Source organism: Cyanistes caeruleus, chromosome 2, assembly GCF_971803275.1.
Source record: "Cyanistes caeruleus chromosome 2, bCyaCae1.hap1.1, whole genome shotgun sequence".
Lineage (NCBI taxonomy): Eukaryota > Metazoa > Chordata > Aves > Passeriformes > Paridae > Cyanistes > Cyanistes caeruleus.
The window spans coordinates 1754196-1770459 of NC_141702.1; the positions used below are offsets into that span (position 1 = coordinate 1754196).

The following is a 16264-nucleotide window of genomic DNA, read 5'->3' on the forward strand; positions in this document are numbered from 1 at the left end:
TTTAAATGGGATTTTAATGGGATTAGAATGGGATTTTAAATGGAATTTTAGCAGAATTTTAAGGGATTTTAATGGGACTTTAATGGGATTTTAATGGAAATTTAATGGAAATTTAAAAATAAAATAAATTAAATCAATTTTAAAAATAAAATAAATAAAATGAAATTTAAAATAAAATGAAAAATAAATTTAAATAAACTATAATACAAAACCAAATAAAAATAAAATAAAAAATAAATATAAAATAAAATAAAGTATAAAAATTAAAAGAATTTTTAAAAATAAAAAATTAAAAAAATGAAATGAAATGAATTAAATAAAATATAAAAGAAAATAAAATGAGAAATAAAATAAAGCAAATAAAATTAAATAAAATATAAAATGAAATATGAAATGAAATATGAAATGAAATATGAAATAAAATATAATGCAAAATAAAAATAAAATAAAAAAATAAATATAGAAATAAAATGAAATTAAATCAAATAATATAAAAATAAATTATAAAATAAGGTAAAATAAATAAAATAAAAAATAAAATAAAATAAATTAATAATATAAAATAAAATGAAAATAAAATTAAAATTAAAATTAGAATATAAAAAAATAAAAAATAAAAAATAAAATTAAATTAATAAAAAATAAAATATTAAAGAAGCGATAAAAATATAAAATAAAACAAAATAAAACAAAATAAAATAATAAAATAAAATAATAAAATAAAATAATAAAATAAAATATAAAATAAAATACGAAATAAAATAAAATAAATAAAGTATAAAAGAGAATAAAATGAGAAATAAAATACAGCAAATAAAATTAAATAAAATATAAAATTAAATATGAAATAAAATATGAAATAAAATATAATACAAAACAAAATAAAAATAAAATAAAAAAATAAATATAGAAATAAAATAAAATGAAATAAAGTATAATAAAATAGAAATGAAATGAAATAAAATAAAATAAAAATAAAAGATAAAATATAAAATAAGATAAAATAAATTAAATGAAATTAAAAAAATTTAAAAAATAAAAATAAAATAATAAAATAAAATAAATCAAATATAAAATAAAATAAAAGTAAAATACGATAAAATAGCATAAAATAAAATAAAATAAATGAAATACAAAACAAAATAAAATAAAAATAAAAATAAATAAAATAAAAAATAAAATAAATTAAAATAAACTAAAAAAAATATAAAATAAGCTACAACAAATAAAAATTAAAATTAAAATTAAAAAAAATAAAATAAAAATATAAAATAAGAGAAAATAAAAGAAATAAAATAAAAAAATAAAATAATTTTAAAAAATAAAAAATAAAATTAAATTAAATTAAATATAAAATAAAATAAAAATAAAATAAGGTAAAATTGAATAAAATAAAATAAAATAAGTGATATACAATACAAAATTAAATAAAAATAAAATTAAATAAAATATAAAGAAAAACATAAAAAATAAAATAAAATAAAAATAAAAAAATAATATTAATATAAAATAAAATATAAAATAAGTAACAACAATTAAAAATAAAAATTAAAATTAAAATTAAATGAAATAAAATAAAAATATAAAATATAAAATATATAATAAGATAAAAAATAAATAAAATACAAAATAAAATAAATTAAATAAATAAAATATAAAATAAAATAAAAATAAAGTAAGATAAAATAAAATGAAATAAAATGTAATACAATTCAAAATAAAATAAAATATAAAGTAAAATTAAAAGAAAAATAAAAAATAAAAAATAAAAAATAAAAAATAAAAAATAAAAAATAAATTAAATAAAAATAAAAATAAAAATAAAAATAAAAATAAAAATAAAAATAAAAATAAAAATAAATAAAAATAAATAAAAATCAATAAATAAAAATGAATATAGAATAAAATAGAATAAAATATAATAAAATAAAATAGAATAAAATAAAATAGAATAGAATGGAATAAAATAATAAAATAAAATAAAATAAAATAAAATAAAATAAAATAAAATAAAATAAAATAAAATAAAATAAAATAAAATAAAATAAAATAAAATTCCGCTCCTTTCCCACCCAAACCATTCCCAAATCCCCTGAAAATCCCGGGAATTTCTTGGATCCGCTGCTTTTCCAGCAGAAAATTCCCGAGGAGGAGCCTCCGCTTCCCAAAAAATTCCCAAAAAATTCCCAAAAATTCCCAAAAAATCCCAAAAAATTCCAAAAAAATTCCGAAAAAATTCCAAAAAATCCCAAAAAAATCCCAAAAAATTCCCCCCCAAAAAACCCAAAAAACCCCAAAAAATCCCAAAAAAATTCCCAAAAAATTCCCCCAAAAATCCCAAAAAATTCCCCCAAAAAATAAAAAAAAACCCCAAAAAATCCCAAAAAATCCCCAAAAAATCCCCAAAAAATTCCCAAAAAATTCTCCAAAAAATCCCAAAAAATCCCCAAAAAATTCCAAAAAAATTCCCCAAAAAATCCCCCAAAAAACCCCCCAAAAATTCCCAAAAAATCCCAAAAAAATCCCAAAAAAATCCCAAAAAATCACCAAAAAATTCCCAAAAAATCCCAAAAAAATCCCAAAAAATCCCCCAAAAAATAAAAAAAAATTCCCCAAAAAATTCCCAAAATATTCCCAAAGAAATCCCCGAAAATTCCCAAAAAATTCCGAAAAAACCAAAAAAATTCCCCAAAAAATCCCAAAAAAATACCCAAAAATTCCCAAAAAATCCCAAAAAAATCCCAAAAAATCCCAAAAAAATTCCGAAAAAAATCCAAAAAAACTCCCAAAAAAATCTCAAAAAATTCCCAAAAAATCCCAAAAAAATCCCCAAAAAATCCCCCAAAAATCCCCAAAAAATCCCCCCAAAAATCAAAAAATACTCCCCAAAAAATCCCCAAAAAATCCCAAAAAATCCCCAAAAAATCCCCAAAATATAAAAAAAAAATCCCCAAGAATTCCCCAAAATCCCGCTCCGGTTTCTGCTCCTTTCCCGCCCCTCCCCCACCCCCGCAATTCCCAACTTTTCTCATTCCCAAACCCAAAAACCTTTGGAAAAAATCCCCTCCCCCTCCCTTTTCCAACCTCAATTCCCACAATTCCAACCGCAATTCCCGGATTTTCCCCCTCATCCCTTTGGAAAAAAAAACAAACCCCAAAAAAAACCCCAGAAAACCCCAAATTCCCAAAATTCCCCCCCCGCCAATAAAAAAAAAATTCCCGGATTTTTTTTTATTATTATTATTATTATTATTATTATTTAATTTTTTTTTTTTTTGGCGGGAAAAATCGGGAATCGATCCCAAAATTCCCGGAATTTATTCCCGGCATTCCCGATCTTCTCCCGGGAAATGCTGCCCGTACCTGGAGCAGGTCGAGAGCTCCCGAAAATTCGGGAATTTTTTATTTTTTTTCCCCCTTTTGTGGAAAAATCGGGAATTGGAATTTTTTCTTTTTTTTTTTTTTTTCCAGGATTTTTCCCCTTTTTTTTTTTTTTTTTTTTTCCCGGTTTTTTGGGGTTTTTTTGGGATTTTTTTTTTGCCGCGTTCGGGAGGAGGAGGAAGGGGAGGGGGAGGGGGGATGGGGGAGGAGGGGGAGGGGCGGAATTCCAAGGAAAAACGGGCTCGGGAAAGGGGGAATTGTTGGGAATTCTGGCGGGAATTGCTGGCTCCGACCTTGGGAAGTGAATTGTGGGGATTTATCCCGGTTTTCCCTGGATTTATCCCGGTTTTTCCTGGATTTATCCCGGTTTTTCCTGGATTTATCCCGATTTTTCCTGGATTTATCCCGGTTTTTAAGGATTTATCCCGATTTTTCCAGGATTTATCCCGATTTTTGAGCCTTTATCCCGATTTTTTAAGGATTTATCCCGGTTTTCCCTGGATTTATCCCGGTTTTTCCAGCCTTTATCCCGGATTTTCCTGGATTTATCCCGGTTTTTTAAGGATTTATCCCGGTTTTCCCTGGATTTATCCCGATTTTTGAGCCTTTATCCCGATTTTTCCTGGATTTATCCCCATTTTCCCTGGATTTATCCCGATTTTTCCAGGATTTATCCCGATTTTCGAGCCTTTATCCCCATTTTTCCTGGATTTATCCCGGTTTTTTCCAGGATTTATCCCATTTTTCCTGGATTTATCCCGATTTTTTAAGGATTTATCCCGGTTTTTTAAGGATTTATCCCGGTTTTCCCTGGATTTATCCCGATTTTTGAGCCTTTATCCCGGTTTTTTAAGGATTTATCCCGGTTTTCCTGGATTTATCCCGGTTTTTCCAGGATTTATCCCGATTTTTCCTGTATTTATCCCATTTTTCCTGGATTTATCCCGATTTTCGAGCCTTTATCCCGGATTTTCCTGGATTTATCCCGGTTTTTTAAGGATTTATCCCGGTTTTTCCCTGGTTTTATCCCGATTTTCGAGCCTTTATCCCGATTTTTCCTGGATTTATCCCGATTTTCGAGCCTTTATCCCGGTTTTCCCTGGATTTATCCCGGTTTTCCTGGATTTATCCCGGTTTTTTAAGGATTTATCCCGGTTTTCCTGGATTTATCCCGGATTTTCCTGGATTTATCCCGATTTTCCAGCCTTATCCCGGATTTTTATGGATTTTCCCCATTTTTTCAAGGCTTTATCCCAATTTTTTCCTGATTTCTCCCAATTTTCCAGGATTTTTCCCAATTTTCCAGGAATGATCCCATTTTTTTATGGATTTCTCCCATTTTTTTAAGGCTTTATCCCAATTTTCCAGGATTTTTCCCAATTTTCCCTGATTTCTCCCAATTTTCCAGGATTTATCCCCATTTTTTAATGGATTTATCCCATTTTTTACTGATTTTTCCCATTTTTTTAAAGCTTTATCCCAATTTTTTCCTGGATTTTTCCCAGATTTCCTGGATTTCTCCCAATTTTCCAGGAATTATCCCATTTTTTATGCATTTTCTCATTTTTTCAAGGCTTTATCCCAATTTTCCAGGATTTTTCCCCATTTTTTAATGGATTTATCCCATTTTTTATGGATTTTCCCCATTTTTTCAAGGCTTTATCCCAATTTTTCCCGATTTTTCCCCCAAATTTTTCCCGATCCCATCCCAAAAATCCCCAAATTTTTTTTGGGAATTCCTCCCCCCCCCAAATCCCTCCTTTAAAACCCCTCCCAAAAAAAATTCCCAAAAAAATCCAGGAAAATCCGGGAATTCCGGCTCCTCCTCCCTCCGGTCGTTTCCCCGTGGAATTCCCGGCGGGAAATTCGGGAATTTTGGGATTTTCCCGGCTCCGAGGCCTCTGTGGATCCCTGGGAATTCTTTGGGAATTTTGGGGGAATTTTGGGGAATTTTGGGGGGATTCTTTAGGAATTTTTTGGGATTTTGGGGGGAATTCTTTGGGAATTTTGGGGAATTCTTTGGGAATTTTTTTGGAATTTTTTTGGAATTTTTTGGGGAATTCTTTGGGAATTTTTGGGGAATTTTTTTTTTAATTCTTTGGGAATTCTTTGGGAGTTCTTTGGGAATTTTTGGGGAATTCTTTGGGAATTCTTTGGGAATTCTTTGGGAATTTTTGGGGAATTCTTTGGGAATTCTTTGGGAATTTTGTGGGAATTTTTTGTGGAATTCTTTGGGATTTTTTTTTAATTTTTTGGGATTTTTTTGGGAATTTTTGGGGAGTTCTTTGGGAGTTCTTTGGGAGTTCTTTGGGAATTTTTGGGGAATTTTTTGGGAATTCTTTGGGAATTCTTTGGGGATTTTTTTGGAATTCTTTGGGAATTTTTTGGGAATTCCGTGGGATTTTTTGGGGAATTTTTGGGGAATATTTTGGGATTTTTGGGGGGGGGAATTCTTTGGGATTTCCTGATCCCGGATTTTTCCCGTTTTTCCAGGGGTTTGCGGCTGTTGCGGAGCGCTCCGGCCCCGCTACAAGCGGCTGGTGGACAACATCTTCCCCGAGGATCCCGAGGTGATTCCCGAGGATTTTCTGGGAATTCTGGGAATTCTGGGAATTCTGGGAATTCTGGGAATGGCCCAGCCCGAAAATTCCCATGGGAAAAGGGCGGGGAGGGAGGGGATTTTCCTGGGAATTCCTCAGCGGGGGTTGGGAATTTTGGGGGGTTGGGAATTTTGGGGGGGTTGGGAATTTGGGATTTGGGGAATTTGGGATTTGGGGAATTTTTGGGATTTTTTGGGAATTTTGGGGGATTTTCTGGGCATTTTTAGGGATTTTTTGGGAATTTTTTTTGGATTTGCTGGGAATTTTTGGGAATTTTTTTTGGATTTTCTGGGAATTTTGGCTTTGGGATTCAGGAAATTTGGGATTTGGGGTTTTGGGATTTTGGGGAATTTTGGGGATTTCCTGGGAATTTCTGGAATTTGAGATTTGGGATTGGGAAATTTGGGATTTGGAGTCGGAATTTTGGGATTTGAGGAATTTTTGGGATTTTCTGGGAATTTCTGCTTCGGGCTTCTGGAACTTGGGATTCCAGGCTGGGAAATTTGGGAGTTTGGAGTTCAGGGATTTGGGGATTCGGGATTCGAGATCTGGGATTGGGAATTTGGGATTTGGGTTGGAATTCCATGGGCTGGGAATCCCCGGGATCATTTCATGGGAATATCCGGGAATCCCCGGGATCATTCCATGGGAATATCCGGGAATAGCGGGAATCATTCCATGGGAATAACTGGGATCATTCCATGGGAATGTCTGGGAATATTTGGGGATCATTCCATGGAATAACTGGGAACATTTGGGATCATTCCATGGGAATATCCGGGAATATCTGGGATCATTCAATGGGAATATCTGGGAATACCCGGTGTCATTCCATGGGAATTCCATGGGAATATTTGGGATAATTCCATGGGAATGTCTGGGAATATCTGGGATTGTTCCATGGGAATATCTGGGAATATTTGGGATCATTCCATGGGAATATCCGGGAATAGCGGGAATCATTTCATGGGAATATCCGGGAATCCCCGGGATCATTCCATGGGAATATCTGGGAATAGCGGGAATCGTTCCATGGGAATAATTGGGATGGCTGGGATGATTCCATGGGAATATCTGGGAATATCTGGGATTGGTCCATGGGAATAACTGGGAACATTTGGGATAATTCCATGGGAATAACCGGGAATATCTGGGATAATTCCATGGGAATAACTGGGAATATCTGGGAACACCCGGTGTCATTCCATGGGAATAACTGGGAATATTTGGGGATCATTCCATGGGAATATCGGGAATCATTCCATGGGAATGTCTGGGAACATTTGGGATAATTCCATGGGAATATCCAGGAATATCTGGGATCATTCCATGGGAATAACTTGGAATAATTGGGATCATTTGATGGGAATGTCTGGGAATATCTGGGAACACCTGGTGTTGTTCCATGGGAATAACTGGGAATATCTGGGATCGTTCCATGGGAATATCGGAAATCATTCCATGGGAATAACTGGGAATATCTGGGATAATTCCATGGGAATAATGGGGAGTAGCTGGGATCGTTCCATGGGAATATCCGGGAACATTTGGGATAATTCCCAATGGGAATATCTGGGAATATTTGGGATCATTCCATGGTGATATCTGGGATCGTTCCATGGGAATAACTGGGAATATCTGGGATCATTCCATGGGAATATCTGGGAATCCCCAGGATCATTCCATGGGAATATCTGGGAATAGCGGGAATCGTTCCATGGGAATAACGGATAATTCCATGGGAATAACCGGGAATATCTGGGATTGTTCCATGGGAATATCCGGGAATATTTGGGATCATTCCATGGGAATAACTGGGAATATCAGGGATAATTCCATGGGAATATCCGGGAATCCCCGGGATCATTCCATGGGAATATCTGGGAATAGCGGGAATCGTTCCATGGGAATAACTGGGATAATTCCATGGGAATAACCGGGAATATCTGGGATTGTTCCATGGGAATATCTGGGAATATTTGGGATCATTCCATGGGAATAACTGGGAACATTTGGGATAATTCCATGGGAATATCTGGGAATATTTGGGATCATTCCATGGGAATAACCGGGAATATCTGTGGTTGTTCCATGGGAATAACTGGGAATATTTGGGATCATTCCATGGGAATATCGGGAATCATTCCATGGGAATGTCTGGGAACATTTGGGATAATTCCATGGGAATAATTGGGATGGCTGGGATTGTTCCATGGGAATAACCGGGAATATTTGGGGATCATTCCATGGGAATAACTGGGATGATTCTGTGGGAATATCTGGCATGATTCCATGGTGATTTCTGGGATCATTCCATGGGAATAACTGGGAATATCGGGGATCATTCCATGGGAATAACTGGGAATATTTGGGATCATTCCATGGGAATAACTGGGAATAGTGGGAATCGTTCCATGGGAATAACTGGGATGATTCCATGGGAATAACGGGGAATATCTGGGGTTGTTCCATGAGAATAACTGGGAATATTTGGGGATCATTCCATGGGCTGGGAATACCTGGGATCATTCCATGGGAATACCTGGGATCATTCCATGGGAATATCTGGGAATATTTGGGATCATTCCATGGGAATAACCGGAAATATCGGGGATTGTTCCATGGGAATAACTGGGAATAACCGGGATCATTCCATGGGAACACCCCAGGATCATTCCCGGGATTATTCCTTGGGAACACCTCGGATCCTCCCCCGGGGCTGCAATTTTCCCACTGAATTCCCGGGAATGCCGGGCCGGATCTGATCCCTTTTCCCGCTGAATTCCCGGGAATGCCGGGCCGGATCCGATCCCTTTTCCCGCTGAATTCCTGGGAATGCCGGGCAGGATCCGATCCCTTTTCCCGCTGAATTCCCGGGAATCGCGGGCTGGATCCGATCCCTTTTCCCGCTGAATTCCCGGGAATGCCGGGCAGGATGGGCTGGTGAAGAGCAACATGGAGAAGCTGACGTTCTACGCGCTCTCGGCTCCGGAGAAACTGGATCGCATCGGAGCCTACCTGTCCGAGCGGCTGATCCGCGACGTCGGCCGGCACCGATACGGGTCCGCATCCCAAATCCCCAATCCCGGATCCCACCGGATCCCGGATCCCGGATCCCCGTCTTACCGGATCCACATCCCGGATCCCAGATCCTGAATCCCACCAGATCCCAAATCTGGGATCCCTGATCCCTGTCCCGGATCCACATCCTGGATCCCCATCCCGGATCCACATCCCGGATCCAGGTCCCAGATCCCGATCCCGGATCCCCATCCTGGGATCCGCGACGTCAACCGACACCGATACGGGTCCGCATCCCGAATCCCGAATCCCACCGGATCCCAGATCCTTGATCCCAGATCCCCATCCCCGTCTTACCGGATCCGGATCCTGAATCCCGAATCCCAGATCCCCATCCCAGATCCATATCCCGAATCCCCATCCCACCGGATCCCCATCCCAGATCCCCATCCTGAGATCTGCGACGTCGACCAACACCGATATGGGTCCGCATCCCGAATCCCGAATCCCACCGGATCCCGGATCCCAGATCCCCATCCCCGTCTTACCGGATCCACATCCCGAATCCCGAATCCTGGATCCCAAATCCCGGATCCACATCCCGAATCCCGGATCCCGGACCCAGATCCACATCCCGAATCCCACTGGATACCTGATCCCGGAACCCCGTTCCCATCTTACCGGATCCACGTCCCGGATCCAGAATCCCACCAGATCCCGAATCCAGGATCCCTGATCCCTGTCCCGGATCCATATCCCGGATCCCCATCCTGGATCCACATCCCAGATCCACATCCCGGATCCCCATCCTGGATCCCCATCCCACCGGATCCCCATCCCAGATCTCCATAGTGGATCCATATCCTGGGTCCCCATCCCAGATCCTGATCCCGGATCCCCATCCTGGATCCATATCCCAGATCCTGATCCCAGATCCCAGATCCCCATCCCACTGGATCCCCATCCCAGATCCTGATCCCAGATCCTGATCCCAGATCCCATCCCAGATCCCCATCCCAGATCCCTTCCTAGATCCCCATCCCAGATCCTGATCCTGGATCCCCATCCCGGATCCCCATCCCAGATCCCATCCCAGATCCATATCCCTGATCCTGGATCCTGATCCCAGATCCCCATCCCAGATCCTGATCCCGGATCCCCATCCCTGATCCCCATCCCGGATCCCCATCCCGGATCCCATCCCAGATCCCATCCCTGATCCCCATCCCGGATCCCATCCCAGATCCATATCCCAGATCCTGATCCTGGATCCTGATCCCAGATCCTGATCCCAGATCCCCATCCCGGATCCCCATCCCGGATCCTGATCCCGGATCCATATCCTGGATCCCCATCCCGGATCCCATCCCGGATCCATATCCCAAATATTTCCTTCCCAAATCCTTCCCAAATTTTCCCCCCATTTTCCCAGGGAAATTCCATCCCAAATCCCAAATTTCTCACTCATTTCCCACAAAATTCCTTCCCAAATTCCTCCCCATTTTCCCAAGGAATTCCTTCTCAATCCCCAAATTTCTGACCCTTTTTCCAGGGAATTCTGTCCCAAATCCCTATTTTTTTCCCCCCATTTTCCCAGGGAAATTCCATCCCAAATCCCAAATTCCTCCCTTTTTTCCCCCTGGGAATTCCTTCCCAAATTCCTTCCAATATTCCCAAGGAATTCCTTCCCAAATTCTTCCCTCTTTTCCCAGGGAATTCCTTCTCCATTCCCAAATTTTTCCCCTTTTTTTTTCCCGGGAAATTCCTTCCCAAATCCCAAAATTTTTCCCCCTTTTCCCAGAAAATTCCTTCCCAATTTCCTCTTTTCTCAGGGAATTCCTCCCCAATTCCCATTTCTTCTCCCTTTTCCCAAGGAAATTCCCAAATTTCTCCCCCTTTTCCCAGGGGAATTTCTTCGCTAATTCCAGAATAATTCCGGAATATTTCCCTAATAATTTCCCTAATAATTCCAGAAAAATTCCCAAATAATTCCTGAATAATTCCAGAATATTTCCCAATAATTTCCCAATAATTTCCCAATCATTCCAGGTTAATTCCAGAAAAATTCCCCAATTTTTCCCAAATAATTCCCCAATAATTCCAGGTTAATTCCAGAATAATTCCCGAATAATTCCCCAAGAATTCCCCAAGAATTCTGGGTTAATTTCCCAAGAATTCCCAAGTATTTCCCAAATAATTCCTGAATAATTCCTGAATAATTCCAGAATAATTCCTGAATAATTCCCCAATAATTCCCCAATAATTCCCCAACAATTCCCCAATAATTCCAGGTTAATTCCCAAATAATTCCAGGTTAATTCCCAAATAATTCCAGGTTAATTCCAGAATATTTCCCCAGGAATTCCCCAAGAATTCTGGGTTAATTTCCCAAGAATTCCCAAGTATTTCCCAAATAATTCCTGAATAATTCCCAAATAATTCCAGGCTAATTCCCAATAATTCCCCAATAATTCCCTGATAGTTCCCCAATAATTCCAGGATAATTCCCAAATAATTCCCAAATCATTCCCAGATAATTCCCCAATAATTCCTGATTGTTTCCCCAGTAATTCCCAAACAATTCCCCAATAATTCCCAATTATTTCTCTAATAATTCCCAATAATTCCCAATAATTCCCCAATAATTCCTGATTATTTCCCAAACAATTCCCCAATAATTCCAGGTTAATTCCAGAATATTTCCCCAACAATTCCCTAATAATTCCCCAATATTTCCCCAATAATTCCCCAATAATTCCAGGTTAATTCCAGAATATTTTCCCAATTATTCCCAAATAATTCCCCAAGAATTCCCCAAGAATTCCCCAAGAATTCCCAAACAATTCCCCAATAATTCTGGGTTAATTCCCCAATAATTCCCCAATAATTCCCCAAGAATTCCTGATTATTTCCTCAATAATTCCCCGATAATTCCAGATTAATTCCTGAATAATTCCTGAATAATTCCCCAATAATTCCCCAATAATTCCCCAATAATTCCCAATTTTTTCCTCAAAAACTCTTCAATATTTCCCCGATAATTTCTCAATAATTCCCCAATAATTCCCAAACAATTCCCCAGTAATTCTGGGTTAATTCCCCAATAATTCCCCAATAATTCCTGATTATTTCCCGAATAATTCCCCGATAATTCCAGATTAATTCCCCAATAATTTCCCAAATAATTCCCCGACAATTCCACAAAAATTCCCCAATAATTCTTGATTATTTCCCCAATAATTCCCCAATAATTCCTGATTATTTCCCAAATAATTTCCCAATAATTCCAGATTATTTCCCCAATAATTCCCTGATAATTCCCCAGTAATTCTTCAATAATTCCCCAATAATTCTTGATAATTCCCAAATAATTCCCCCATAATTCCCCAATAATTCCTGATTATTTCCCAAATAATTTCCCGATAATTCCAGATTATTTCCCCAATAATTCCCTGATAATTCCCCAGTAATTCTTCAATAATTCCCCAATAATTCCCCAATAATTCTTGATAATTCCCAAATAATTCCCCAATAATTCCCCAATAATTCCAGGGTACTTCCCCAATAATTCCTGATTATTCCCCCAATATTTCCCCAATAATTCTCAATTATTTCCCCATTAATTCCCTAATAATTCCCCAATATTTCCCCGATAATTCCCCAAAAATTCCCTCACATTTCCCTCACAATTCCCTGATCGTTCCCGCACAATTCCGGGTGCGATCCGGGCTGTTTTTCCCTCCCGCCCCGCGGGGTCTCAGCTCGGTGTGCGTGGCCATGGAGGCGCTGGACCAGCTGCTGCTGGCCTGCCACTGCCAGAGCATCAACCTCTTCGTCCAGAGCTTCCTCACCATGGTGGCCAAACTCCTGGAGTCGGAAAAGCCCGACCTCCAAATCCTGGGAACCAACTCCGTGAGTGCCGGGAAAAATCCCGGGAAAAAATTCCCATCCCGGGGGAAAAATCCCCACCCCGGAATTCCCAGGGGAAACTGAGGCAAAATGGTTTTGTTTTTTTTTTTTAAGGGGGGGTTTTATTTGGGGGAATGAAGGGATGGAGGGGGTTTTGGGGGGGAAGGGTGGAATTCCAAGGGAAATGGGGTGGGAAAGCTGGGAGTATTCCAGGAAAGTTGGGGAATTCCAAGGAAAATTGGCTGGGAAAGCTCTGGGAATTTTGGGAAAAGTGGCGGAATTCCAAGGAAAACTGGCTGGAAAATCTGGGAATATTCCAGAAAAGTTGTGGAATTCCAAGGAAAATGAGCTGGGAATGCTGAGGGATTTCTGGGAAAAGTGGCAGAATTCCAAGGAAAACCGGCTGGAAAAGCTGTGGGAATTTGGGAAAAGTGGTGGAAATCCAAGGGAAATTGGCTGGAGATCTGGGAATATTCCAGGGAAGTGGCAGAATTCCAAGGAAAACCGGCTGGAAAAACTGGGAATTTTGGGAAAAGAGGCAGAATTCCAAGGGAAATTGGGTGGGAAATCTGAGGGATTTCTGGGAAAAGTGTCGGAATTCCAAGGGAAATTGGGTGGGAAATCTGTGGGATTTTTGGGAAAAGTGGTGGAAATCCAAGGAAAACTGGCTGGGAAAGCCAGCTCAATCCCTGGGATCTGCTGACCCAAAATTCCCAATTTAGGGTGGAATTCCGGGAGATTTTGGGACAATTTTTTTCCAAAAAACCCCCTCAAAATTCCCATTTTAGGGTAGAATTCCAAGATATTTTTGGGACAATTTTTCCAGCAATTTTTCCCAAAAAAACCCTCAAAATTCCCAATTCAGAGTGAAATTCCTGACGATTTTTTTGACAACTTTTTGGACAATTTTTCCAGCGAATTTTCCCCAAAAAACCCTCAAAATTCCCAATTCAGGGTGGAATTCCAGATGATTTTTGGGACAATTTTCCTGGCAATTTTTTTCCCAAAAAAACCCTCAAAATTCCCAATTCAGGGTGGAATTCCAGATGATTTTTGGGACAATTTTCCTGGCAATTTTTTTCCCAAAAAAACCCCTCAAAATTCCCAATTCAGGGTGGAATTCCTGGTGATTTTGGGGGTGAATTTTCCTGGCAATCTTTTCCCAAAAAATTCCTCAAAATCCCCAATTCCTGGCGGGATTTCAGGCAGAATTCCAGGAGATTTTGGGGCGATTTTCCCAGCAATTTTTTTCAAAAAAACCCCTCAAAATTCCCAATTTGGAGCAGAATTCCGGGCGATTTTTCCAGCTATTTTTTTCCCAGGAAAAGAACCCTCAGAATTCCCGATTCCGGGTGTTTTTCCCAGCTTTTTTTTTTTCCCGGTTTTCCCGTTCAGTTTGTGAAGTTTGCCAACATTGAGGAGGACACGCCCTCGTACCACCGCAGCTACGACTTCTTCGTGTCGCGCTTCAGCGAGATGTGCCACTCCGGCCACGCCGACCCCGACGTGCGCGCCAGGTCCGAGCCGGGAAAACCGCCGGGAAAACAACGGGAAAACAATGGGAAAACAACGGGAAAACAATGGGAAACAATGGGGGAACAATGGGAAACAATGGGGAACAATGGGGGAACAATGGGGAACAATGGGAAACAGTGGGGAAACAATGGGAAACAATGGGGAAACAAAGGGAAACAATGGGGAAACAGCCAGGAAACAATGGGGAACAATGGGAAACAATGGGAAACAATGGGAAACAATGGGGAACAATGGGAAACAATGGGAAAACTATAGGGAAAACAATGGGAAACAATGGGGGAACAATGGGGAACAATGGGGGAACAATGGGAAACAATGGGGAACAATGGGAAACAATGGGAAACAATGGGGGAACAACGGGAAACAATGGGGAAACAATGGGAAACAATGGGGAACAATGGGAAACAATGGGAAACAATGGGAAACAATGGGGAACAATGAGAAACAATGGGAAACAATGGGGAACAATGGGAAACAATGGGGAACAATGGGAAAACAATGGGGAACAATGGGAAAACAATGGGAAAACAACAGGGAACAATGGGGAACAATGGGAAACAATGGGAAACAATGGGAAACAATGGGGAACAATGGGAAACAATGGGAAAACTATAGGGAAAACAATGGGAAACAATGGGGAACAATGGGAAACAATGGGGGAACAACGGGAAACAATGGGGAAACAATGGGGAGACAATGGGAAACAATGGGAAACAATGGGAAACAATGGGGAACAATGGGAAACAATGGGAAACAATGGGAAACAATGGGAAACAATGGGGGAACAATGGGGAACTATGGGAAACAATGGGAAACAATGGGAAACAATGGGGAAACAATGGGGAACAATGGGAAACAATGGGAAACAATGGGGGAACTATGGGAAACAATGGGAAACAATGGGGAACAATGGGGAACAATGGGGAACAATGGGGGAACAATGGGGGAACAATGGGAAACAATGGGGAAATAATGGGAAACAATGGGAAACAATGGGAAACAATGGGGAAACAATGGGGAACAATGGGAAACAATGGGAAACAATGGGAAACAATGGGGGAACAATGGGAAACAATGGGGAAACAATGGGGAAACAATGGGGAACAATGGGGAACAATGGGGAACAATGGGAAACAATGGGGGAACAATGGGAAACAATGGGAAACAATGGGGGAACAATGGGGGAACAATGGGGGAACAATGGGAAACAATGGGAAACAATGGGGAAAGAATGGGAAACAATGGGAAACAATGGGAAACAATGGGGAACAATGGGAAACAATGGGGAAACAATGAAAAACAATGGGAAACAATGAGAAACAATGGGGAAACAATGGGAAACAATGAGAAACAATGGGGAACAATGGGAAACAATGGGGGAACAATGGGGAACAATGGGGAAACAACTGGAAACAATTGGAAACAATGGGGAAACAATGGGAAACAATGGGGGAACAATGGGAAACAATGGGAAACAATGGGGAAAGAATGGGAAATAACAGGGAAACAATGGGGAAAGAATGGGAAAATGGCCAGAAAATGGCTGGGAAAAAAAAAGGGAAAACAATGGGGAAATGGCTGGAAAATGGCTGGAAAAGAGCTGGGAAAAGAATGGGAAAAGAATGGAAAAATAATGGAAAAATAATGGGAAACGGCTGGGAAAACAATGGGAAACAATGGGGAGACAATGGGAAAACAACAGGGAAACAACGGGGAAAACAATGGGGGAACAACGGGGAAAACAATGGGTAACAATGGGAAACAATGGGGAAACAGTGGGGAAACAATGGGAAACAATGGGGAAACAATGGGGAAAC

At 39.2% G+C, this 16264-nt stretch overlaps 1 protein-coding gene across 1 annotated transcript in view; it reads left to right on the forward strand.

Annotated features, from left to right (window-relative positions):
* The window catches only part of EFR3B (EFR3 homolog B), a 100102-nt gene that overhangs the window by 14565 nt on the left and 69273 nt on the right, over positions 1-16264 (forward strand). Inside the window, exons 2-5 of the mRNA XM_086875407.1 lie at positions 5875-5951; positions 8916-9043; positions 12764-12914; positions 14307-14428. Of these exons, the coding sequence (XP_086731533.1) occupies positions 5875-5951; positions 8916-9043; positions 12764-12914; positions 14307-14428 (478 nt within the window). The remainder of the gene's footprint in view (positions 1-5874; positions 5952-8915; positions 9044-12763; positions 12915-14306; positions 14429-16264) is intronic.